Source organism: Podarcis pityusensis, assembly GCF_964106645.2.
Source record: "Podarcis pityusensis genome assembly, chromosome: 3".
In the NCBI taxonomy this organism is placed as follows: Eukaryota; Metazoa; Chordata; class Lepidosauria; order Squamata; family Lacertidae; genus Podarcis; species Podarcis pityusensis.
Window position 1 is genome coordinate 90,769,216 of NC_138026.1, and position 24,316 is coordinate 90,793,531.

Consider the following 24,316-nt stretch of genomic DNA (forward strand, 5'->3'; position numbering starts at 1 on the left):
ATAATGCAAATTATAATGTAAGTTATAAATTAAGTCATGTAAGTAAATTATAAAGGGGTATATCAGCAAAGTATGCTACAAACACAACACCAAAAGACAGCCCCTGCCCCCCCCAAAGGTCATTCATTTTGCCCTTCACCATCTGCAGCTGGGCCACTGAGTTCTTACCTTCTCTTCTTCTGTTGCGCAAACATTTCACCTTGGGTAGCTTGATCAGCAAACGGCAGTCATCCGCTTTGGAAACAGAAGCAGAGATCCATCCCATTTTCAAAACTTTTTTTTTTATACTTTCACAGACTTTCAGGGCAAAATAATAGCAGGTGAGTATTAAGGAGTTTGACAATGTGACACAGGGGGAAATGACCAATTGGCCCATTGGCTGCAGGAACACAGGAAATTACATCACAGGAGAATATCTGCCCCTAGGTGTCTGCAAGAACTTTCCCAGGGCGGGGGGACTAAAGTAAAATATTGAAATTGGGAGCAGGCAAATGTTGGGTATAAGCAGCCTTGCATGCTTCCAGTTAGTAGAGGGCAAGCTTGAGACTAAGAGATAGTCAGGCAAAAGACACTTGGTGGTTTCCCACTAAAAACTTAAGCTCTGCTCCTTCCTCCTGCTTGCTCACCCCCCTTTTCTTTGCATGAGGATGCCATGAAGGTAGCTCCAAGGGATGACACGTCCCATTTTGGTGAAACAGGAAGTGCCGCCCTGCCGTGCTGCTGCGCTGTCCGCCCTGCCTCCACTGGCGATGGACAAGCGGCGCTGGCAAATGGCACTGAGTCCTGACAAGGTCTTCCCAGCTTCTGGTGAGATCTTGCTGAAATCTTGTGAGATCTCACTGGAAATCAGCACCAATGCTGCTTCTCCAACAGTGGTGGAGATGGAAGGCCAGCAGGGTGTCTGTGGGTGCTTCAACTGAGACACTGGCTTCAATTGAGAGCCTCTTCATGGGTAGGTTGGGCCTCGTAGCTCCAGTCATGTAGGACAAAACCCCAAGCCATCCTTGTGAGGATGACATAAATTTAAATAAGAAAACTTTTTTATTCAGCATTTGGACTCCTCTCTCTCTCTCTCTCTCTCTCTCTCTGTGTGTGTGTGTGTGTGTGTGTTTTCCTTTTTAAGCAATGCAAGCAATGTGTGAATAAGACAGAATAGGTGGTGGAACTGAGTAACTTCAGGAAGCTGCAGCTTCCAAGCTTTTTAAAATTCTGCTATACAGTGGTACCTTGGTAGTCAAACGCCTTAGTTGTCGAACAAATTGGCTCCAGTTTGCGAATGTTTTTTGTAAGCAAAATGTCCGACGCAGTTTCAAATTTCATGCAGGAAGCTCCTGCAGCCAATCGGAAGCCGCACGTTGGTTTTCGAACCATTCCAGGAGTCGAATGGACTCCCGGAATGGATTAAATTTGAGAACCAAGGTACCACTGTATATGCATACAGATTATAAACTAAAATTTTTAAAAAGAAGAAGAAGAGTTTGGATTTGATATCCCGCCTTTCACTCCCTTTAAGGAGTCTCAAAGCGGCTAACATTCTCCTTTCCCTTCCTCCCCCACAACAAACACTCTGTGAGGTGAGTGGGGCTGAGAGACTTCAGAGAAGTGTGACTGGCCCAAGGTCACCCAGCAGCTGCATGTGGAGGAGCGGAGACGCAAACCCGGTTCCCCAGATTACGAGACTACCGCTCTTAACCACTACACCACACTGGCTCTCAAAAAAACAAAACCTATCAGCTAATTTCTCAACAGCAACAAAAAATTGGGTGCCTATATATTTTGCCGCTTCTCTCAGTTTATACAAATGCTCGACATTTACTCTTACTCTCTCCTCCATGCATGCTGGGAATCTGTGGATTATGGTTCATTGAGGGGGGGCATTGTCCCCTTGCCCCACCATGGGCACCCAGGCCTGCCTTTCCAAGCATGTACACACATAGTTCTCCCCCCTTCCCTCCCTCGCCCCTCCCTCCCACATTCAAGTCATAAAATGTCACTTACGGTCATCACTGAAATCATCTACCAATATAATTTCATGGACCAGATGCACTGGAGTTCGGTTCAGAACACTGAGGAAAGACCAGAAAAAAAATACAGGGCAGCATTTCAGCAGGAAAAATTAAGCCAGGAAAATAAAGGTCTGGACCAATTTTCCTCCAAGAGACAATTGGGTAGGTGGCTGAAGAGAGATTCGGAAATATCCATATGTCAAACAGACCTGTTGCGACATGATGATAACCAACAGCTATATAAACCAGGAGAGGTGACAGGTTTATGTTAAAGTATCCAATGTCTCACATTATTGGAAAGTTGATTATGTGCGGAGGGGAAACCTACATATCGCAAGGACTCCAGGCATACCTGGCCACGAAGAAGGAAACTCGAGCCACTGGGAAATAAAAGAAGCAGCACTTTTATAAAAGGATAAAAGCAAAGTTGGCAAAGTTGTGCAAATAGGTCCCCAGGAACATTCTACAATATAGAGAGCAGGCAAAAACAGTGATAATACTATACAGGCAAGGATACCTGCTTTTCTGTGGCTGACATCAAAGGATAGAAGGGATATCTAAAAGAACTTATAAGAAAATAGGGTTATTTTTAAGGCTGGACTTGGTGGGAATGTCAACATTAGGAATATTATTTATTTATTTATTTATTTATTTATTTATTTATTTATTTATTTATATCCCACTCATCAGGCTGGGTTTCCCCAGCCACTCTGGGTGGCTTCCAACAAAGTATTAAAAATACATAAAGAGGAATAGGCCATTTCTGAGGAGGGGAAGATTGAGTGGATGTATTTAACTATAGGTTGCCACAACCACTGCCACTGTGAACACTTAAATTACTTGACCATTTATACTAGGATTGGTTTGTTTTTTAGCCAAGGGATTGCCCATTTAAAATAAATGTACCAGTATGCATGTTATTTTGAAGATACCCATTACTGTTTTTGGAATGAAATGAACGGATCGTCCACTGCTTGAAAAAAATAATCTTCAATTTATTGCTGAAACTTGAGGAAAATACAGATTGCCATAAACTCTAAACAAGGGAAAGCTCCAATTACAATCAGATTTTGAAAATTCCATTGTAATTGGCATTGAATGAATGCATTGATTAATACTGTTGATTAATTAATGTTTTCAGGCAAATTTAATTATTTTAACTTGACCCATTGCAAACTCTTACCTTAATTTTACTTTACCACGAGGGAACTGTCCACCAAACTAGATTCAGATGTTAATGGTTTTGAAAACACCACATTCATTCAAACACACGCATAGTATAAATTTGCTCATCAGGGCACTAGTAGAGGTGGCAATCAGTACTCCTAACTCTGTGGTGGATCATAGCCCTTAGACTTAAATCTAAAAAAAAAAATGTAATGTATGAAGTGTAGGGGTGGTTGGGCAATTTTATTCAGTTCAAACTTCAAGGTGAAACTACAAAATTCCCACTTTCTGGAAAAAGAAAAGAATTAAAATATGGCCATCTTTGAAAAATTGCTGTCCTCTGAAATTTGCAACGTAGTTCATGAAAAAAAGATGCAAAGGCACATTATTTTAGGCAAAAGTGCTTTGCACAAATGTGTATATCGGGGGAAATCACATAAAAATGTTGATGAATTCTTATGAGGATTAAAAATTAACCACAAACTGAGGCAGAAATGTGGGGAACTGGATGTAAGATTGGAAAATTGAGAAACTGAGCGAAGCTGAAATGGGCAGATTCAGCCAGCCCTAATGGAGTGGTCTTAAACTTAATCCTATATTTTTATTGTCTGTGGAGGTATGACCTCACATGGTGAGCCCAAAAATGGCCACAGTGAGTAACACTAACCTGCTTCCCCTGTTTTTGGCCTTTACAAAAACTCATTTCGAAGAAGACTGTTCAGCACGGCATTCCAAATGTAAGTGGCCTATTAAAGATAAATAAGAACAAAAACAGTTCCCCCCTTTTATTCCCACAGGGCTCACATTTTTCTCTCTCTCTCTCTCTTTCTCTCCTTCTCACACATACACACACTCATGGAGTGAGATTTAGATGTGCTGTTCCCACTTGTCAAGTTCTCTTTTAATTATTATTATTAATAGGTTTGTTGGTGCTGAGGGCTCCCTCCGCCTTTCCTTCAAAAGAAAGCCAAATGTAGGAGCTGAGTTCAGCAAATTACTGCAACGGAGTATGTCAGAATTGGGAGACGGGAGAGTAATATCACGCTTGGCGGAATATTTAACAGGCCCCGATTGCCTGGAAACGAAAATGGGTAAAAATAGAAGGGGAAAAACAGCACAAAAAACCTTTAATGAACCAGTAGAATTAAATTAAAAACAATGACCTTTTTTCCGTTAAGTTGTCGGGCCAGTTGGGAAATGAGAATGAGTCTGCAGTTACTTTGGGCCAAACGAGATGAGACATTATTAGATCGTTTGAAACCAAGTCAGAGTTGGAGAACTGGTGGCCCGCAAGCCTTTCCAACTGACTCACTAGCCTCTAGTCTCAGGTCCAACCCTCTCCTCAACCATCCACCTTCCTGCTGTTCTTCCAGGGTGAACATCTTCGCATGGCGAATTGGTGGTGGTCTTCAGTGGTGACAGCCTCACTAGAAAACCCAGATGCTGCAGTGCTAAACTCTCTTTACTCGTCAGGTTCTTAGTGATCATTGCCAGGGCTTGGGCAATACACACACACACACACACACACACACACACACAGTGGTACCTCGGGTTACAGACACTTCAGGTTACAGACTCCGCTAACCCAGAAATAGTACCTCAGGTTAAGAACTTTACCTCAGGATGAGAACAGAAATCATGAGGCGGCGGCACGGCAGCAGCGGGAGGCCCCATTAGCTAAAGTGGTGCTTCAGGTTAAGAACAGTTTCAGGTTAAGAACGGACCTCTGGAACGAACTAAGTTCTTAACCCGAGGTACCACTGTATCTGATTTTTATTGGTTTTACATATAATCAAATTACATAACATCGTATCCTCTTATTTTATTTCTTTGGCTCAACTGAGCCTAACGACTTCCCTTCCTCCTATCTAACGGTTTAAAAATTAAACTTTACATCTTTACATTTCGCTTTGTTTCCTATCCTTGTTGTATCATTACCTAAAATATTATATTACACAACCTGAAGAGGTAGCAATTTCTTGTTACAAATCTTCAGATAACCCTGCTCATGATGTTAATTGCTTACAGTTATCTTTCAAATATAATATAAATTTGTTCCAGTCCTTTTGGAATGCTTGGTCTCACTGGTTCCAGAGGCTTCCCGTCAGTTTCGCCAGTTCTGCAAAGTCCATCAGCTTCATCTGCCACTCTTCTTTTGTTGGTAACTCCTGTTGTTTCCATCTTTGGGCTAACAAAATTCTTGCCGCAGTTGGTGCATATAAGAACAGTTTTTTATTTTGTCTCGGTATCTCTCTACCCACTATACCCAATAAAAACGCTTCTGGTTTGTTTTTTTAACAAAAGTGTTTTAAGACATTTTCTTTAACTCATTATGTATCATTTCCCAGAAAGCTTTTACCTCTTTACATGTCTACCACATATGGTAAAAAGTACCTTCCTTTTCCTTACATTTCCAATATTCATTTTTTGTTCTATACATTTTGGCCAGTTTAACTGGTGTTAAATACCACCTATACATCATTTTCATAACATTTTCTTTAAGCGTACTGCATGCAGTAAAATTAACACCTCCATTCCATAACCTCTCCCAACCTTCTAACTGTATATTATGTCCGATATCTTTAGCCCAATGTATCATTGCTGATTTTACTTCCTCATCTTTAGTATGCCATTCCAATAATAATTGCTTGGGCAATCTTAAGTGACTGGGAACAAGCTATTAATGTTCCCACTCACCTCTCCCTTTCTGAAACTTTTTCAAGTGCCTCAACCCGGAAAGCTGAGGAAAACTAAAATGGCACCCTTTAAGACAGGGCTGGGGAACCCTTTTCAGCCCAAGGGCCACATTCCCTTCTGGATAACTTTCAAAGGGCCACATGGTGGGTGGGGCTGCAGTCAAAAGTGGGGAGAGAATGCACATTTGGGCTTTCTGCAGATTCTACACCAGGGGTCAACAAACTTTTTCAGCAGGGGGCCGGTCCACTGTCCTTCAGACCTTGTGGGGGGCCGGACTATATTTGGGGGGGGGGGAATGAACGAATTCCTATGCCCCACAAATAAACCAGAGATGCATTTTAAATAAAAGCACACATTCTACTCATGTAAAAACACCAAGCAGGTCCCACAAATAACCCAGAGATACATTTTAAATAAAAGGACACATTCTACTCATGTAAAAACATGCTGATTCCTGGACCGTCCTCGGGCCAGATTTAGACGGCGATTCGGCTGGATCTGGCCCCCAGGCCTTAGTTTGCCTATCCATGTTTTACACACAGTGTCATCGGCTCCCACCCTCCACTCAGGCAGGAAAGTTCAAGGACACTTTTCAGCCAGGCAAAAGCACTAGAGGTGAAGGCGGGGTGGCCTGTGGAAAAGCCTGAGGGCCAGACAAGGTGGCCTGAAGGGGCTCATACACATTCCAGGCCTGAGCTTTGCCAGCCCTGCTTTAGAAGCATATTCTGAGTTTCAAACACTTGCTATTCAGCACATTATAGAGATGTGTATGTATGTGAATGTTCATGCAGCAAAAAAAAAAGGAGACGGAGGAGACAGAGATTAGTGGAATAGAGTGACTGGAGAGGGGACTGGAAAGGTTCTGTGAAAAATAAGAAAGCAAATAGGGAGATATGCCAACTGCTTTCAGAGATCCAGAGCTATGTTCTGAAAAGAGGGGAGGTGGAGGCTCCAGGACATTTTGTTGTTCTTTTTCTGTTTCTTCCTTAACATCTGTTTGCATGCAAACACCAATTGCAAAGGAATGACTTCTTTAAAAGGGCAAAACTTTGGAAATTTGTTAGCATGTGAGACAGAGAGACAGATGGGGTACATGCTTTTCCGTGGATGTACGGAAGTGTGTGAATTTGGGTGGTGGATGGGAAATGCATGTGGATGGTGTATGTGTGGCTTTGGCCCTACACGTTTTAGGCTGAACGTAGAAAGTCCTCTTGCATACACAAAACGGGGCTCTTATTTTGAACTGCGCACAAGTGCTTATTCCAGAAATCAACCTAAAGTTAGATAAGAAGACACTTAAAAGGCCAATCTGATAATATGCTTGGTGGATAACAGTACTTGGGAACTTGCTACATTGAGCCGGCTTTGATGGAGAGTTCTGCATCATAAGGCCTTTTCAGCAGCGTGTGCAGTCTCTACAAGATAAGAAAACCTTTGCACTAACATCACTGCGTACGTATTTAATATATGCAGACACTCACCCAGTCTAAGATTTGGACTAATATCCCATGTAAGAAGCCATAGAAATGAAGGATTCAAGCTGACAACGACTGCGTACCCATTCATCATAGTGACAGGGGAGAGAGAAACATCGATGGATTCTACCTCTGCCTTGAAAGCAGGTGCTGGAATCCAAACCTCCTCAGGGCTCCAACATGCAGATGGTACCTTGCAGGAGCAGCTGCTGTCCCCATCACATGGAATGCCCTGCATACCTCCCTCTCCACCTTACAAGAGAGTCGGCTGTCACGTGCAGAATCTCGGAATAAATTCCAGAACCACTGGATTGACAAGCGGCGTGTCTGTGCTTCCAGATGGGGCCTTGATTTGCAAACAAGCCACTGAGATGTTACAAATAGATCATGGGCGACAAATTTCTTTCTTTCCTTACTTGCTAGATTTCCCCTAGTAAGGGTTCCCCAGGTTAATGGGGATGGGAGAGAATATGGGGTGTTATTTTTTATGCCAACAGCGCTCTGTGGATGCTGCAAAAAACATGTGTGCCATGAGCACTTGCGATCCCACAATAAACACCTATCTGGAAGCATCCTGAGATGACAGTATGCCATTAAAAACAAAACATTTTAAAAATCCTACCCCATTGTAGTATTTACAAGCTGCAGAGATAACAAATGAGGGTGTCTGTGTGCTTTTGGATAAACAACAAGTTATGACAACTCAGTCTGAAAGCAAATGCAAATCACTGCCAAGCTCCCATCAGCTTTTCTTACCCCTCGAACTGCGACTTAATTTTGAGTAACCTCTGCAAGGTGTAGGGACGCGGGTGGCGCTGTGGGTTAAACCACAGAGCCTAGGGCTTGCCGATCAGAAGGTCAGCGGTTCGAATCCCCGCGACAGGGTGAGCTCCCGTTGCTCGATCCCTGCTCCTGCCAACCTAGCAGTTTGAAAGCATGTCAAAGTGCAAGTAGATAAATAGGTACCACTCCGGCGGGAAGGTAAACGGCGTTTCTGTGCGCTTGTGCTGGTCCCGGGGGGGAAAGGTACTAATACCGTAGCCGAAGTTCAGTCCAGAGTCACTAGCAGGGTAGACAATCACTAGATGAGACGCGAGGTCCGAAACAGGGAGCCGGGCGGGGGAGCAGGAACGCTGGTAGGGCAGCAGCAGGAAGCCAGGCGGGTAACAGGAACACTGGTAGGGCAGAAGCAGGGAGCCAGGCGGGGAACAGGAACACTGGTGGGTCAGCAGCGGGCAGCTGGGCGAGGAACAGGAACACCGGAGAGTCAGGAGCAGGAAGCCGGGCGTGGAACAGGCACACTGGGAGTGCAGATCTAGGTCTGGGTAAAGCAGGTACTCCACAACGACGTTGCTCCCGCAACCTGGGACCGGGCTGCCTGACCTTTATCTTCTTCTAAGGCCGGGGGCGGTCCCGGCCCCCAGGAGCCCCGCCTCTCTTGGCCTTAAGGCGAGCACTCCTCCTGGGAGAGACCAGTTCCCTTCGCCTCTCTGCCCTAAGCCTCTGCAGTTCAGGAGAGGCCGACGGGTTACTGGGCCCCGGGGGAGGCTCACCTGTAGCCACTGAGTCCTCCAGCACCTCTGGGGCCAGAATGGTCTCACCTGGTGCCTGCCCCTGAGGATCTGGCACAGGTGCAGGCTCCTCAGCATCTAGGCCTTGCCCCAGTTCAGCCGGCCCTGGAGGCGGGGACTCCTGTGCCGGCTGGGATTCCTCCGGTTCACTCTCAGACTCGGAATCCCAGGCCATCACACCATCCCCCCTCCCAGGCCCCCCCCTCAATTGAGGGTCCGGACCCGGCTTGTTGGGGTACGCCGCATGAAACTCTCGGAGGCAGGCAGGCGCGTGGACGTTGGTCGCTGGTTCCCAGGAACGGTCCTCCGGCCCATACCCCTTCCAGTCTATGAGATACTGCAGCTTTCCCCTGCGGTATCGGGAGTCCAGAATGCGTTCCACCTCGTACTCAGGCTCTCCCTGAACCAAAACTGGCTGCGGTCGGGGACGGTTCGGGTGGAACTCGTCGGGTGGGGCCACCGGACTCAGAAGGGACCTGTGGAATACCGGGTGAACCTTCAGGGTTGCTGGCAACCGGAGACGGAATGCCACCGGCGAGACCTGGTGCACGATGGGAAACGGGCCAGTGAAACGGGCGTCCAGCTTCCGCGAAGGTCGAGAAGGGTGGAGGTGGCAAGTGGAGAGCCATACCAGGTCACCGACGTGGAGTTCCGGCCCCACCTGGCGGTGGCGGTCGGCCTGGACCTTGTACGCCTCCTTGGCCTGGCGCAGCTGCTCCATCAACAGCTGTTGCTGGGACTGGAGCTCCTGAAGCCACTCTGTCACCGCAGGGACCGCAGATGCCGGCAGCACATCCGGGAACAACCGTGGATGAAAACCGTAGCTGGCCTGGAACGGGGTCTGCTGGGTGGACGCATTCACCGCGTTGTTATAAGCGAACTCCGCCAAGGCTAGGTGGTCGACCCAGTCATCCTGCTGGTAGCTGCAGTAACACCGGAGGTACTGCTCCAGCACTGCGTTCGCCCGTTCCGTCTGGCCATCAGTCTGTGGGTGGTAAGCAGATGAGAGACAGACCTCTGTTCCGAGGGCCTGGTGCAAAGCACGCCAAAACCGGGACGTGAACTGAACGCCACGGTCGGACACCACACGCTCAGGTAGACCATGCAGGCGGAAGACATGCTGAAGGTACAGCTGAGCGGTTTCCTTAGCTGAGGGTACGGATGGGCAGGGGGCACAGTGCACCATCTTCGTGAAATGGTCGGAGAAAACTAGAAGGCAGGTGTAGCCCCGAGACGGGGGTAGCTCCACTACAAAGTCCAGAGAAACTGTGTGCCAAGGACGTGGTGGAACCGGCAACGGCTGAAGAAGGCCGGGGGGTCGCCCGGTAGACCCCTTGGCCCGCCTGCAGACATCACAACCAGCGACGTAGCGAGCCACGTCAGCCTTCAGACGGGGCCACCAAAACTCACGGCTTACCAGATGGGTGGTCCGATACCGCCCAAAGTGCCCCGCTGCTGGAGCATCATGGGTCATCCGGAGAACCTCAGCCCGCAGCGGCCCTGGTGGGATGTACAGGCGCCCGTGGTGCAGCAGAAGACCCTGATGCAAGACCAGCCCTGGATACTGAGGGCATGACCCTTCGGCCAGTTCCCGGAGTCGTTCCTGGGCCCAAGCGTCGACCCGCTGCTGTTCCCGCACCCGAGCCTGCAGTGGCTCAACCTCCTGGGTGGCCAGGAATGCAGCTGGTGGTAGAATCGTGGTGGGTACTGCTTGCTGTACCGCGTCTGCGTTGTCTTCAGGTTTCCGGGACAGGGCATCCGCCTTCTGGTTTTGGGAGCTAGGGATGTAGCGGATCCGGAACTGGAACCGGGAAAAGAACAACGCCCACCAGATCTGCCTTTGGTTCAGCTTGCGGGTGGTCTGGAGGTACTCCAGGTTCCGGTGGTCGGTTCTCACCTCCACCGGGTGTCGTGCCCCTTCAAGATGGTGGCGCCAAACCTCAAAGGCCACCTTGATGGCCAGTAGTTCCCGCTCCCACACGGTATAGTTACGCTCCGCTGGAAGGAGCTGGCGGGAATAAAAGGCGCAGGGTAAGAGTGGCGCTTCCGGTCCGCACTGCTGAGACAAGACGGCACCGAGAGCCGTACTGGAGGCGTCAGTCTCTACCACAAAGGGTCGAGAAGGATCCGGATGCTGCAAGATTGGCGCTCTCTGGAAACAGGCCTTCAACCCTTGAAATGCCTCCTCTGCCTCCTTGTCCCAGGAAAACGGCGTCTTGGGGCGCAGTAGCCGGGTCAACGGGGTGGTGCGATGAGCATAATCCGCAATGAAGGTCCGGTAATAGTTGGCGAACCCCAGGAAACGCTGTAGGTCCTTGCGGTTCCGAGGTGCCGCCCATTCTCGAACCGCTGCCACCTTCCCAGGATCCATCTGCACCCCACCTGGTGAGAGTCGGTGACCCAGGAAGTCCACTGACCGCTGATGGAACTCGCACTTGCTGAGCTTTGCATACAAACGGTGCTCGCGCAAGCGCTGCAGCACGGTCCGGACATGACCCTCGTGGCGCGCCGGGTCACGGGAGTAAACCAGAATGTCATCCAGGTACACCACCACGTACTTGTCTAGCAAGTCCTGGAACACGTGGTTGATGTACCGTTGAAACACAGCAGGCGCGTTGCACAAACCGAAGGGCATAACCAGGTATTCGAACTGCCCGTACCGGGTCCCGAATGCTGTCTTCCACTCATCCCCGGCTCGGATCCGAATCAAATTGTAGGCACCCCGGAGGTCTAGCTTGGTGAACACCTGCGCCCCTTGCACCCGCTCCAGCAACTCTGAAATAAGGGGCAAGGGGTACCGGTCTGGGATGGTAATTTTGTTCAGGGCCCGGTAATCATGGCAAAGGCGGAGCTCCCCACATTTCTTTTTAACAAAGAGCACTGGCGCAGCAGTGGGCGAGGTCGAAGGCCTAATGAACCCACGCTCCAGGTTCTTGCGCAAGAAGTCCTGCAAAGCCTCGCGCTCTGGCTCTGTTAAAGAGTATAAGCGACTCACCGGTAGGGGCGCTCCGGGCTGGAGGTCTATGCCGCAGTCAAAGGACCGATGCGGCGGCAGCTGGTCGGCCCCCCGTTCCTCGAACACGTCGTGATAGTCCCGGTACTCAGCGGGGAGCGTTGCAGCAGCCTCCTCAGTGGGCGCAGCTGCTAGCATTTCAGTCTCAGCAGGAGAACTTGGGTCTGGGAAGTGTACAGTCCGTTTGACCCAGTCAATCTGCACATTGTGAGCCTCCAGCCAGTCCATCCCAAGCACCAGGGGGAACCGGGGCATGGAGGCAATATCCAAAGTTCGCATCTCACGGTGCTGCTGGAGGCACAGGACCAGGGGCTGAGTCTCCTGAGTAACGGCACCCGAACGCAGGAGCCGCCCGTCGATTGCCTCCACCTGTACCGGTTCTGGCTTGTTCTGAAGTGGCACCCGATGATGGGCAGCAAAAGCAGCGTCCATATAGGAGCGGGTTGCCCCCGAATCCACTAGAGCATGAGTAAGAATCCAGGGTCCACCTGGAGGGTATAGACGTACCGGAACCATAAGGTGTTGTAGTTCAATTGGTGCGGCCCCATTCTGTGCTGTTTGGGACCCCAGGTAGCCAGGGCCATCAGCTACTGGGGTTGGCGGTTTCCCTGTGGCTGGCGTTTCTCAGGACAGGACCGGGCATAGTGTCCGCTTCCGCCACAATAGAGACATAAATTCCCCTCCCGACGCCGCGACTTCTCTGCGGGAGAGAGGCGTGGCCGCACTGCCCCAAGCTGCATAGGTTCCTCCAATGACTCAGCTGTGCCTGTGGGGCTGCTGGTAGAAACTGGTGCCGAGAACTGAAAGTGCCGGCGGCCCCGAGCCTGACGACGGTCCTCTAGCCGATCGTCTATCTGTAGACTCCGTTGAATGAGGGTGTCTAGCGTGGTGGGGCGTTCCATTGTGGCCAGCTGGTCCAGTATCTCGTCTGAAAGCCCCTCGAGATACTGGTCCCGAAGAGCAGAGTCATTCCAGGTCAAGTCCTGTGCCAGCAGCCGGAATTCCGTGGTGTATGCGGCCACCGTGGACTTGCCCTGTTTCAACCGCCGAATCGCCCGGTTGGCTTGACTCCCCTTCTGGGGGTTGCCGAACGCGGCCTCCAACAGATTGCAAAACCCCACATAGTCCACCAGCAAGGGGGAGTCTTGCCTGAGCAGCGGCAACGCCCACTGGGCCGCCTGGTCCTTTAACAAACTAATCAAAAAGTGCACCTTGGTGCGGTCGTCAGGGAAGTTCCGGGCGCGCCCCTGAATATACAGCTTGGCCTGGGCAAGGAACATGGGAAAGCTGGCCGGGCCCCCATCAAATTTCTCAGGCAAGGCCACTGGGTACTTGCCAGGAGCCGGGGCGTCGGCCCCAGGAGCCGGCAGGGCGTCCAACCGCTGCTGAAGTGCCGTAACCGCGTTACTGAGCTGCTGCACGGTGTGCGTCAAGGCCTGGTTCTCCTGGGCTATTGCCAACAGTGTAGCCGCTTGGTCGGCCATGGCCTCTGACTCTTCCCGAACGCACCCCAACAAAGAGGGAGTGCGGGTGTGGCGGGAGCAAACTGTGCTGGTCCGGGGGGGGAAAGGTACTAATACCGTAGCCGAAGTTCAGTCCAGAGTCACTAGCAGGGTAGACAATCACTAGATGAGACGCGAGGTCCGAAACAGGGAGCCGGGCGGGGGAGCAGGAACGCTGGTAGGGCAGCAGCAGGAAGCCAGGCGGGTAACAGGAACACTGGTAGGGCAGAAGCAGGGAGCCAGGCGGGGAACAGGAACACTGGTGGGTCAGCAGCGGGCAGCTGGGCGAGGAACAGGAACACTGGAGAGTCAGGAGCAGGAAGCCGGGCGTGGAACAGGCACACTGGGAGTGCAGATCTAGGTCTGGGTAAAGCAGGTACTCCACAACGACGTTGCTCCCGCAACCTGGGACCGGGCTGCCTGACCTTTATCTTCTTCTAAGGCCGGGGGCGGTCCCGGCCCCCAGGAGCCCCGCCTCTCTTGGCCTTAAGGCGAGCACTCCTCCTGGGAGAGACCAGTTCCCTTCGCCTCTCTGCCCTAAGCCTCTGCAGTTCAGGAGAGGCCGAAGGGTTACTGGGCCCCGGGGGAGGCTCACCTGTAGCCACTGAGTCCTCCAGCACCTCTGGGGCCAGAATGGTCTCACCTGGTGCCTGCCCCTGAGGATCTGGCACAGGTGCAGGCTCCTCAGCATCTAGGCCTTGCCCCAGTTCAGCCGGCCCTGGAGGCGGGGACTCCTGTGCCGGCTGGGATTCCTCCGGTTCACTCTCAGACTCGGAATCCCAGGCCATCACAGCGCTGCTCTGGTTCGCCAGAAGCGGCTTAGTCATGCTGGCCACATGACCCGGAAGCTGTACGCCAGCTCCCTTGGCCAATAAAGCGAGATGAGCGCCGCAACCCCAGAGTCAGTCACGACTGGACCTAATGGTCAGGGGTCCCTTTACCTGCAATGTGTAAAGCAGGGATGGCTAGCTTGTGGCCCTCCAGATGTTGATGGACTCAACTTCCACCAACCCTGACCATTTGCCCTGCTAGCTGGGGCAGATGTGAGTCTGACAACATCTGGAGGGTTGCAGATTAGCCACGCCTTGTGAAGAGGGAGGTGAAGTGGGGATATTGGAGATGCATACAGACCTCCCATTTTCTGGCCTTTCTTAGTACAGTGGTACCTTGGGTTACATACACTTCAGGTTACAGACGCTTCAGGTTACAGATTCCACTAACCCAGAAATAGTACCTCGGGTTAAGAACTTTGCTTCAGGATGAGAACAGAAATCGTGTTCCGGCGCCGTGGCAGCAGCAGGAGGCCCCATTAGCTAAAGTGGTGCTTCAGGTTAAGAACAGTTTCAGGTTAAGAACGGACCTCTGGAACGAATTAAGTACTTAACCCGAGGTACCACTGTATTGCTTGTACACACGCCAAAGAAAAGAGAAGAAAAGAAACAGTGCCCTGTTCAACCCCAGGGGGTGGTATGCCTCCTACCTATTCAAACTACATTCATATGGTTCCCTCAAATGTTCTTTAAAGAACTCTTACAAATTCTGCTCCAGCTTTCCAATTATACATATATACTTGCCTTTGTTTGTGTGTGGGTAGCTTCCTTCATTTGGCTTTGATACACCCAAAACACAACATGTTTGATATCACAGGTCTTTGAAGCACCTTGACTTCAAAAAAATAAAATAAAAATGAATTACAAGCACCTCTGTCGGAAGGAATACTAAAGAGCCAAGAATCTATCTGAAGAATCCTTATGGCCAGTTGTTGCTCTGTTTTGATCAGCCCTCATTTATCGTACTTCACACACACACACACGTTTGATTCATAGGATTTAATTAAACAGAATACAATCTAAAGACCCTGAAGCTAACAGGAGCACAGCATCTATGCCTTGTGGACTTCCCACAGACAGCTGCCTTCTGGCAGTCAACAACGGGCAAAGATTTACAATGACTTGCAGCACCATCCAGTCATTTCAGGTACATAAAGCTGTCATTCAATGCAACACTGAGTCGTACATCAAAAAGGTATGGTCTACTCTGATGGTCAGCAACTCCCCAAAGGCTTGAGCAAAAGTCTTCCCCAGTTGGTCCTTTTAAATGGAAATGCTAGAGGCTGAATCTGTGATACTATGAATGTCAAGTGTTGTGTAAAAGGTAGAATAGCCATGCTCAACCTCCACTGTAGAAGACAGTATGTCTCTGAGTACCAGCTGCTGGTGCTCACAAATGGTTGCCCTCAGGTCCTGCTAGTGGGCTTCCCAAAGGGACCTGTTTGGCCACTGTGAGAACAGAATGCTGGACCAGATGGACCATTGGCCTGATTCAGCAGGCTCTTCTTATATTCTTACATTTTTGATACCTGGGAGCTTCTAAGAAGAATCCATTTAGTTCACCAAGGTTTGCTTCGAAGGAGATCTTGCTGGATCAAGTCCTGTATATACAGTCATACCTTGGAAGTTGAACGGAATCCATTCCAGAAGTCCATTCGACTTCCAAAACATTCAGAAACCAACACGCGGCTTCCGATTGGCTGCCACAGCTTCCTGCTGCAGCCAATTAGAACCCACGGAACCGGTGTCGGACATTTGGGTTCCAAAGAACGCCTGCAAACCAGAACACTCACTTCTGGGTTTGCGGTGTTTGGGAGCCAAAACATTCAACTCACAAGGCATTCAACTTCCAAGGTATGACTGTATTTCATTATCCCGTTCACACCTCCTAGTATTAAAAAAAACCCAACAAGTTTGGATGTTGGATTGTGATTATTTATGAAAGTAATTTATCTCCATGGCAACACATTAGAACCTGTGGAAGATTGGGGTGGGCCAAGGGAGGGAGGGAGAGAAAGCCAACAATAACCTAAAATGCTCAAAGGGTCAGAGGTCACAGATACTGAAATCAAGTGGAGAGCAAGTGAAGTGGGGGGAAGCCAGCAGAAATGAAACACTCCAGCATCCCAGAATGACTAATTACATAGGGGAGAGAGAGAGAGAGAGAAATCGTTCAAGAATAACTATAAATGAGTGTTGATTACAAGGCAGCTTCCACGTTTCCTTCTCAAATACCCACCAGCTCTTTGAAATTCAAGAGTTCTCTTATGTGAACATCAAAAAGGTAAAAGCATGAGCCGGGTTACATGCTTCCTCATTCCGAGAGATGATTAGAAAGAGTGGGGGGAGGGATCTAAATGATGTGGCCATGGGGTTGCGGGGGGGGGGAGTGTGGAAATAAAGGAAAGGAGAAGTCAGCACAAAGCACTAATTATACAGTTTCAGAGTAACACCTGGTTTACTTTTTTTACTCTTTTAATCAACGTCATTTGAGCACAGCTCCTATGAAGTGCGTTTTCACTCCCAGGGAACTTGAAAGAGGTGGGAAAGTTGTTTTCAGCAAGGCAGGCTTCTAAACAGGGGTGCCAACTTCAATGGGTTCAATCCGCTTGGTTGATTAATTGGAAGGGCCCAATTTCAATGGGTGTAAAAGGCACCCTTGCTTCTTTATCCAAGGCTATTTTTGGTCCCGGTGTGTTAATGTTCACAGAGAAAATGAAATGTTCAAGACTCCCTTTGCGTCCCTAACAATAAGTGATAGATTTATAGCTTACAAAAATTATATTACTTTATTCATTGGAAAGGGCAGAAGCTTAATCAATTAAAATCAAAACTAATCTGCTGCCTGGGGTACTGATGGGAGCTGCCGCCCAAAACATCTTGAGGGTTCTAGGTTGGGGAAGGCTGCTGTAGAAGCAGGGGAATCTGTCTGTATCTTCTTCTCCCTGCTCTTAGAAATCTCTGAACTGGCTCTCGCTGGGTGGCCAAAGAAAAGAACTGCCTTGCTCTCAGCCTAATGGGCATTGTGGGATTGAGACGATGCATAAAATAAAGACTGCAGAGCACTTTCATGCAATGAAAAAATGTTATAAAAACCATTACAATAGCACTGAAATGATCCATTTGGCGGTGTTAGACACACTCCAGATCCTCTTTTGTTCTGTCTTTAACTGGACTAATGCCCGCTTCCTTGTTCCTTCCTTCAGGCTCCACGTTGGCACACAAGGCCTCTGCCTCCCCCTCCCCCCCTTTGCTGCCCAGCTTGGCACCAGCCCCCAGTACAGCCCTGCAGCCAGAAATCCAATGGGGAGTTGGGCATTTTGCCTACAGTATCATACACAACAGCTTTTCCTAGTCGGATGACTGCCAGTCAATGTGTCTTTTGAAGCTTCCACTCTTATTAATGACTTATTTTTTTTAACAGTGCCAGGCTGTTCCTAGAACTTACTAAATTGCCCGTAAGTACAAGGGAGCACAAAGGGGCACGGGTGGCGCTGTAGGTTAAACCACAGAGCCTAGGACTTGCTGATCAGAAGGTCAGCGGTTCGAATCCCCACAACGGGGTGAGCTCCCGTTGCTCTGTCCCTGCTCCTGCCAACCTAGCAGTTCAAAAGCACATCAAAGTGCAAGTAGATAAATAGGTACCACTCCGGCGGGAAGGTAAATGGCGTTTCTGTGCGCTGCTCTGGTTCGCCAGAAGCGGCTTAGTCATGCTGGCCACATAACCCGGAAGCTGTACGCCGGCTCCCTCGGTCAATAAAGCGAAATGAGTGCCGCAACCCCAGAGTCGGCCACGACTGGACCTAATGGTCAGGGGTCCCTTTACCTTTTACAAGGGAGCACTGGGCCTTTTGTGGACTGTAAGTCTTATTATGCTATGTTTCTGCAAGCAAAAGACTACATTGCGCAAAGGTCTGTGACACAATCTTCGTAAGAGAGGTAGGGGTGGTGACGGGGAAAGGATGAACATCTTTACTTGCACATTGTTGATGAGTAGCAACAACAAAAGCCGAGATGGGCAAGCGCTCCCCAACTCATCTTGGATTACCAAAGATCAATCTTCCAAACCAAGCCAAAGCCCAGAAAAAATGGTAAAACCTCCCATATTTTTAATTCAAGCTCTATTCAATGCGTAACAGGGTTTCATTGTGCTGAATTGGCAAGAGAACTAAGTAGTCACAGTGGCAAAAAGATGAGGTTTTGGTTCAGAACCCATTTCTTGCAGAGATGGCCTTTCTCTCCTTGGTTATTTAACCTGAGGCCCATCAATTCTCTCAGTATTTATCTATTATAAAATTTATACACTTCTCCCCCCTCTCCCTTTTTTTTTTTTTAAATCCACAACAAACCTGTGAGGTAGGTTAGGCTGAGAGATAGTGACTGGCTCAAGGTCACCCAGTGGGCTTCACTCAACTGAGAGGGCAGGGGAAGCTGGCAATTCTTCTCCGGCTCAGATTTTAAAGCAACCTAGAGAAGAAATTATAGGTTTGAAAAGTTTGCTTTTCCTTTGACGTAAGCTTTAAGAAACGCCATGAATTCTTTTCGAGCCTGCCTAGGGAGAAAGCTTGCCAGAATCTCTAATCGGAACATGCCTAAATCACTCGTCCTTCTGCTTCTCTGAACATCCAAAACTGTCCTTTAGAGATTCCACATGTAGATAATTGTCTCCCCTACTCAGAGCTGCCAGGGCAGCTGTAAAAGGAAATGGAGAGAGCTGCCCCTGTTGAACACAGTATTAGGGTATTCAGACATGATTTTTCTCACAAGGCCTTTTGTCTGGAGACTGCGCTAGAGAGTGCTGTAAGATGAAGGCATGTTTCATCCCTTTCCCCTGAGGCAAAGGTCAAAGTTTGCCAGCATAAGTGATCTGTAAGTAGTATATTACCTCACATTCCCTCGCAGCTGCCTCTGGCACTGGTCTGCCTCAGTCCCTTCTGTTCTCTGCTGTTTATTATTTAGAGAGAGAAATGCAGACAGGTTCCCTGCTTTCCAAGAACATTTCTGCAGTGAGGTAAGAGCCTCACTGGAGTTAAGAAGAGCCAGAAACATTTATTAAGGCGAGCTTATAATGCTTATGTCAGTGCCTCAGCAAATCAGGGTCAGGGAGAGCTCCCCACCCATTCCTATGCATTCAAGAGTGTTCTCTTCCTCTGGGAAAGCAGAGTCAGCCAGAGCTAGGGTGGATTCATGCCACGGAATTTTCTTAGGTGAAATGTTGTATTTCATACTTGGGTTTTTACCAATCAACATATGTGTAGCTGGAGGGGGGGGTAATAATATTAATATTTATTGGTATCCCACTCTACCTCCTAAGCAGAGGATGACATTAAGGGGGTTGATATCTGGCCTCTAAGATGCCTGCATTCTTAGCTTCAGGCACTGTGAATCTCTTCTATAAATCATTTCTTGTGTAAGTTTCCTATCAGATTACCCAGGCTAATGCCCCAGTGGAAGGGGTTGCCTTTGTGTCTATAGTGCAGGCAGGCCTCACTCTCTGCCGAGTCATCTGAAATTGCTGTTTTGCAATGATAAGTATGGTTACAGTGGTGCCTGAGGGACAGCTCTGCTCTCCTGGCTTCCAAATAACATGGGTCACCGCAACTTACTGGGAGGGTCAGCATGAAGATTGGAATGGGATTTGGCTCCACTGCCACGCCCACATCTGCAATGTTCCCTTCTTCTTCTTTTTAAATAATTTTCATTAATTTTCTTTTTCTCATAACAAATATCCAATATCAATAACCTTCATTTTCCAATTTCCCCCCTCCCTATTGACTTCCCTCAGCTTCCATTTCTGGTTCATTATGTCAAATGTTACATTCTGCTGTTTGCATATGTTGTCACATTGTTAAATTTCTTGTTCTCCGTAAATAAAGTTGTAAATGTTTATTTAAATCCTGCCAGAGAGACCATGTTTTTTGTTGTTTCTGCAAATACGTTGTAAGAGGTTCCCATTCTTTTTCGAAATCACTATTGTCCTTTTCACGCAGTTTATCTGTAAACTTTGCCAACTCTGCATAGTTCACCTCAGCTAGCTGGCAACATGCACATAGTAGAGCAAATGTGATACATATCGGGTGGATATGTTCAAGCCTTCTGCCTTTAATTCCTACTAAATTAATAGAAATTCCCAGGGTGGTTGGACCTTTAAATCCCATGGATGTACTTTGGAAATACTTGGGAGAATTTGGCTCAGAAAACAAAGTGGCGTTAATAATTCATTTGATAAAAGCAGCTAGAATATTGATGGCCCTGTTTTGGAAGAAAGCAGACATTCCAGTCAATAAGAAAATGGGAAGAAAAATGTTGGGCCATGAAAAGATGTTTGAACGTGGCATTTATTTCACTATAGGGAAAGGAGAGTGAGGCGTTTAAATGTTGAGGGTCTTAGGTGGTTTCTTCTGCTTATTTATTTATTGGGCTTTAGGGTGCATCACTGGGTAGACTGTGATATACTGAGATGAAGAATGGAGCTCTGTAAAATATTAGTTAAATTAATGGAGCAAGCTTAACTATGTCTACACGGAAAGAGGTCCTACTGAATTCAATGGGGCTCATTCCCAGAAAAGTAGGATCAGGACTGGTGTGCATTATGAGCATAGATTCAAATGTTTCTGCATTTATTATAGCTGCGTTCACACATCATGCTAAACCATGGGTTTAGCCTTATGAGGACAAGCTGTAACAATCACCTTCACATTTGGCTCACTTGCTCTCCTCTCCCTTTCCAAAACAGCCTTCCCTTTCAGATCTACCACCGCTTGCCATGGTGTCTCAACCTGGAGAAATTGGCTAGTCTAAACAATGGCTAGGGAAAACATACCAACTTCAAACCATGATTTACAATGTTGGCTTGTTTCCACTAATTATAGTCAAGATGAACTACAGTTGAGGGTTCCAATTAAACTGTGATTAATCTAAGGCCAAACTGCAGGAGGCAGTGGAAGACAGGAGTGCCTAGCGTGCTCTGGTCCGTGGGGTCGCAAAGAGTCAGACACAACTAAACGACTAAACAACAACAACAACAATCTAAGCCAGGCGCTTCCAATCTCCTCCTGCGTTTGAGAGGTGAGGAGGAAGTACATAAGCCCAGGACTTGTGGCAGTTCATCCTCATAATGTAAAACCATGGTTTAGCATTTTGTGTGACTATCCATGCTTACTCGGAGGTAAATGTCACTTTCTTCAATCAGGCTCACTCCTTATCCAGAATACAGTCGTACCTCAGAAGTTGAACAGAATCCATTTCGGAAGTCCGTTTGACTTCTGAAATGTTCGACTTCCAAAGCATGGCATCTGGTTGGCTGCAGGAAGCTCCTGCAGCCAATCGGAAGCCACGGAAGCCCCGTCGGACGTTTGGCTTCCAAAAGAACGTTCAAAAACTGGAACAATCACTTCTGGCTTTTGATCGTTCAGGAGCCAGAACGTTCAACTCCCAAGGCGTTGGGGAGCCGAGGTATGACTGTACAGTGGTACCTCGGGTTAAGAACTTAATTCGTTCCGGAGGTCCATTCTTAACCTGAAACTGTTCTTAACCTGAAGCACCACTTTAGCTAATGGGGCCTTCTGCTGCTGCCGCTGTGCCGCCGCTGCACAATTTCTGTTCTCATCCTGAAGCAAAGTTCTTAACCTGAGGTACTATTTCTGGGTTAGTGGAGTCTGTAACCTGAAGCGTCTGTAACCTGAATAACACTGTATTTAGGATTGCAGGCTGTGATACTTGAGTTGTTTTTATATATAACGTTGAGCATGTTTTGATGTTAAAGCAAGAAAACGAAGCATCACTCTAATAAAACAATTATCCATACAAACCGGAAACAACACATTTCTCATACTATCAAGATCAACACATTAGAGCCACTTAAAACACAAGTTTAACAGCTGAGGCTATTTAAAGGAAGGCTTCTGAAACTCATAAACATGACTATACTTCTTATTTGAAAGCTAAGTGATTAGACTAGTGAGCCTCTCCTGAGAGAGTTCATCACCGTGGAACCATATGGGTGGAATATTTTATCGGGCAGTCCCTACTGTTTTCCTGAACAGCAGAGTCCACCAACTTGGATGATTTTAAAAAACAATTAGACAAATTTGTAGAGGACATGGTTATCAATAGCTACAAGGCACAATGGATATGTTCCACTTTCAGAGGCAGTTTGCCTCTGAATACCCATTAATGGAAATTACTAGTGGGGAAAGTGCTGTTGCCCTCAATTCCTGTTTGCAAGCTTCTCATAAGCATCTGGTTGGTCATGGTAAGCACAGGGAGCAGGACTAAGATGGGTCTTTGTCTGATCCAGCAGGGCTCCTTTAATTTTTACTGAATTTATATACCACCCTATAACCAGAGGTCTCAGGGAGGTTCTTCTTACTTTCTGTGTCTTCCCCTGAGTGGCTGGCAGTGCTTCCCACATGGATATGGTTAACCTCAGTCCAGCTTGTGGTGTCGTGAATCTCTTTAAAAAGCACCCAGTGCTATCCATCACAGTAGCCAATATTCAACACTCTAAGTCAGGGTGGCAATTGATATGTTCACCCCATGTGTTCAGATCTGGAGAACAGACCCTATATGAAACAGTCTGGACCCTCTGAGGCCCTTCTTGGTGTGTCTCCTCTGCTAGAGGTCTGGAGGGCGGCAGCACAATAATGGGCCTTTTCTGCAATGGCTCCCCATTTGTGGAATGCTCTCCCCAGGGAGATATCTTTAGGTGCGAGGTGAAAACATTTTTATTTAGCCAGGTCTTTGGCTAATTAAACCATCTGTGGCCCTTTAAAGTGTGAGGGGATGTTGCTTTTGTTTGTTCTTTTGATATGTATTTTTGTGTCTTTCTTCATCTTTCAGAATGCCTCTTGCTTAATTTGTCTTTGGCTAACTAAACAATCTATGGCCTTTTAAACTGGGGGGTATTGTTTTTCTTGCTATGTTATGTATTTTTATGTTTTTACATTATAAACGGCCCTGGGATCCTCAGATGAAGGGCGGCAAAGAAACTGTAATAATAATAATAATAATAATAATAATAATAATAATAATAATAATATAATAATGTGTTTAGCATGGAGAATTAGGGATCATAGAGATCTAAGAGACACTGCTTTTCTGTAGTGCAAAAAGAATAGCTATGGTTTTGCAGGGATCTGCTCTTATGCGGGGAGAGCTTTTTCATTAACAATCTCATGGCTCCCAATTATGAAGGACAATTAGCTGCAAAGCTCTCTTGGTTTGCATGGAGATTATGTTTTCAAGGACAGCCTCTGAGTTCCTCTGGATGAGCCATGGAGAGGTCTGGGCACATAGCCATTTTTTCATTTGCTAGTTCACTCTTGGCTAAGCTTTCCTACGGGGGACTGAGGAGATGCCTAATTTTCACTGCAGGCTTTCTAAAAGTAGCATTTAATTCCCATGTGTGTCTTGAATCTACAAAGCACCAAATACAAAGCTCCTTCCTGCAAGGAACAGAGAAAGCTTTCTTACAGCCTCTGCATGTCTAGAGAGCCTCTCCACTCTAGGTGTGCAAGTTGTACAAGTGTAACTAGGACGCATCTGTGTGTGCATTTGCAAGCAGTGGCTAAATAGAAAGGTGAGCACCTGCCACTGGTTATTGCTTGGCTTGATAAAACATGGGAACTTTTAGCTGTGGACAAGATTTCAACCCACATTAAAGGGGCATGAAAGCAGTTTGTTGCGGATGGCTCACTAGAAAAATGGTTTCCATTTATTACATATGTAGACTCAGCAAAAACTATGCACCGAAGGCAGTTGCATCTGAGTTCAGCCTTTATTTTGGAAAGTTAAAGGCAGGGAGTCAGGAAAGGAGAGAATAAACAAAAGCAAAGAAACTGCTTCAGAAATGGAATCTTTGCTGATTTTGAATTTCCTGGTACTGTTTAGAACTTGAAATATATAAGAAACACTTGCTATTGCTTTTGAAACTCTAACTTTTTGGGAGAAAACTTTAAAAACAGTTGATCAGCTCCCAGCGCTGAATGAGTACTCGTTTTGGTTTCCTGCGCACCTTGTTGTTTTTAACTTATGGCATCTGCAATTGACTGCTT

At 47.6% G+C, this 24,316-nt stretch overlaps 1 protein-coding gene across 1 annotated transcript in view; it reads right to left on the minus strand.

The window, feature by feature from the left end:
- Positions 1 to 24,316, minus strand: part of GALNT14 (polypeptide N-acetylgalactosaminyltransferase 14) — a 244,637-nt gene that overhangs the window by 51,667 nt on the left and 168,654 nt on the right. The window contains exons 4-5 of the mRNA XM_081000206.1: positions 1,999 to 2,066; positions 169 to 234 (exon numbers count right to left, since the gene is read on the minus strand). Of these exons, the coding sequence (XP_080856332.1) occupies positions 169 to 234; positions 1,999 to 2,066 (134 nt within the window). The remainder of the gene's footprint in view (positions 1 to 168; positions 235 to 1,998; positions 2,067 to 24,316) is intronic.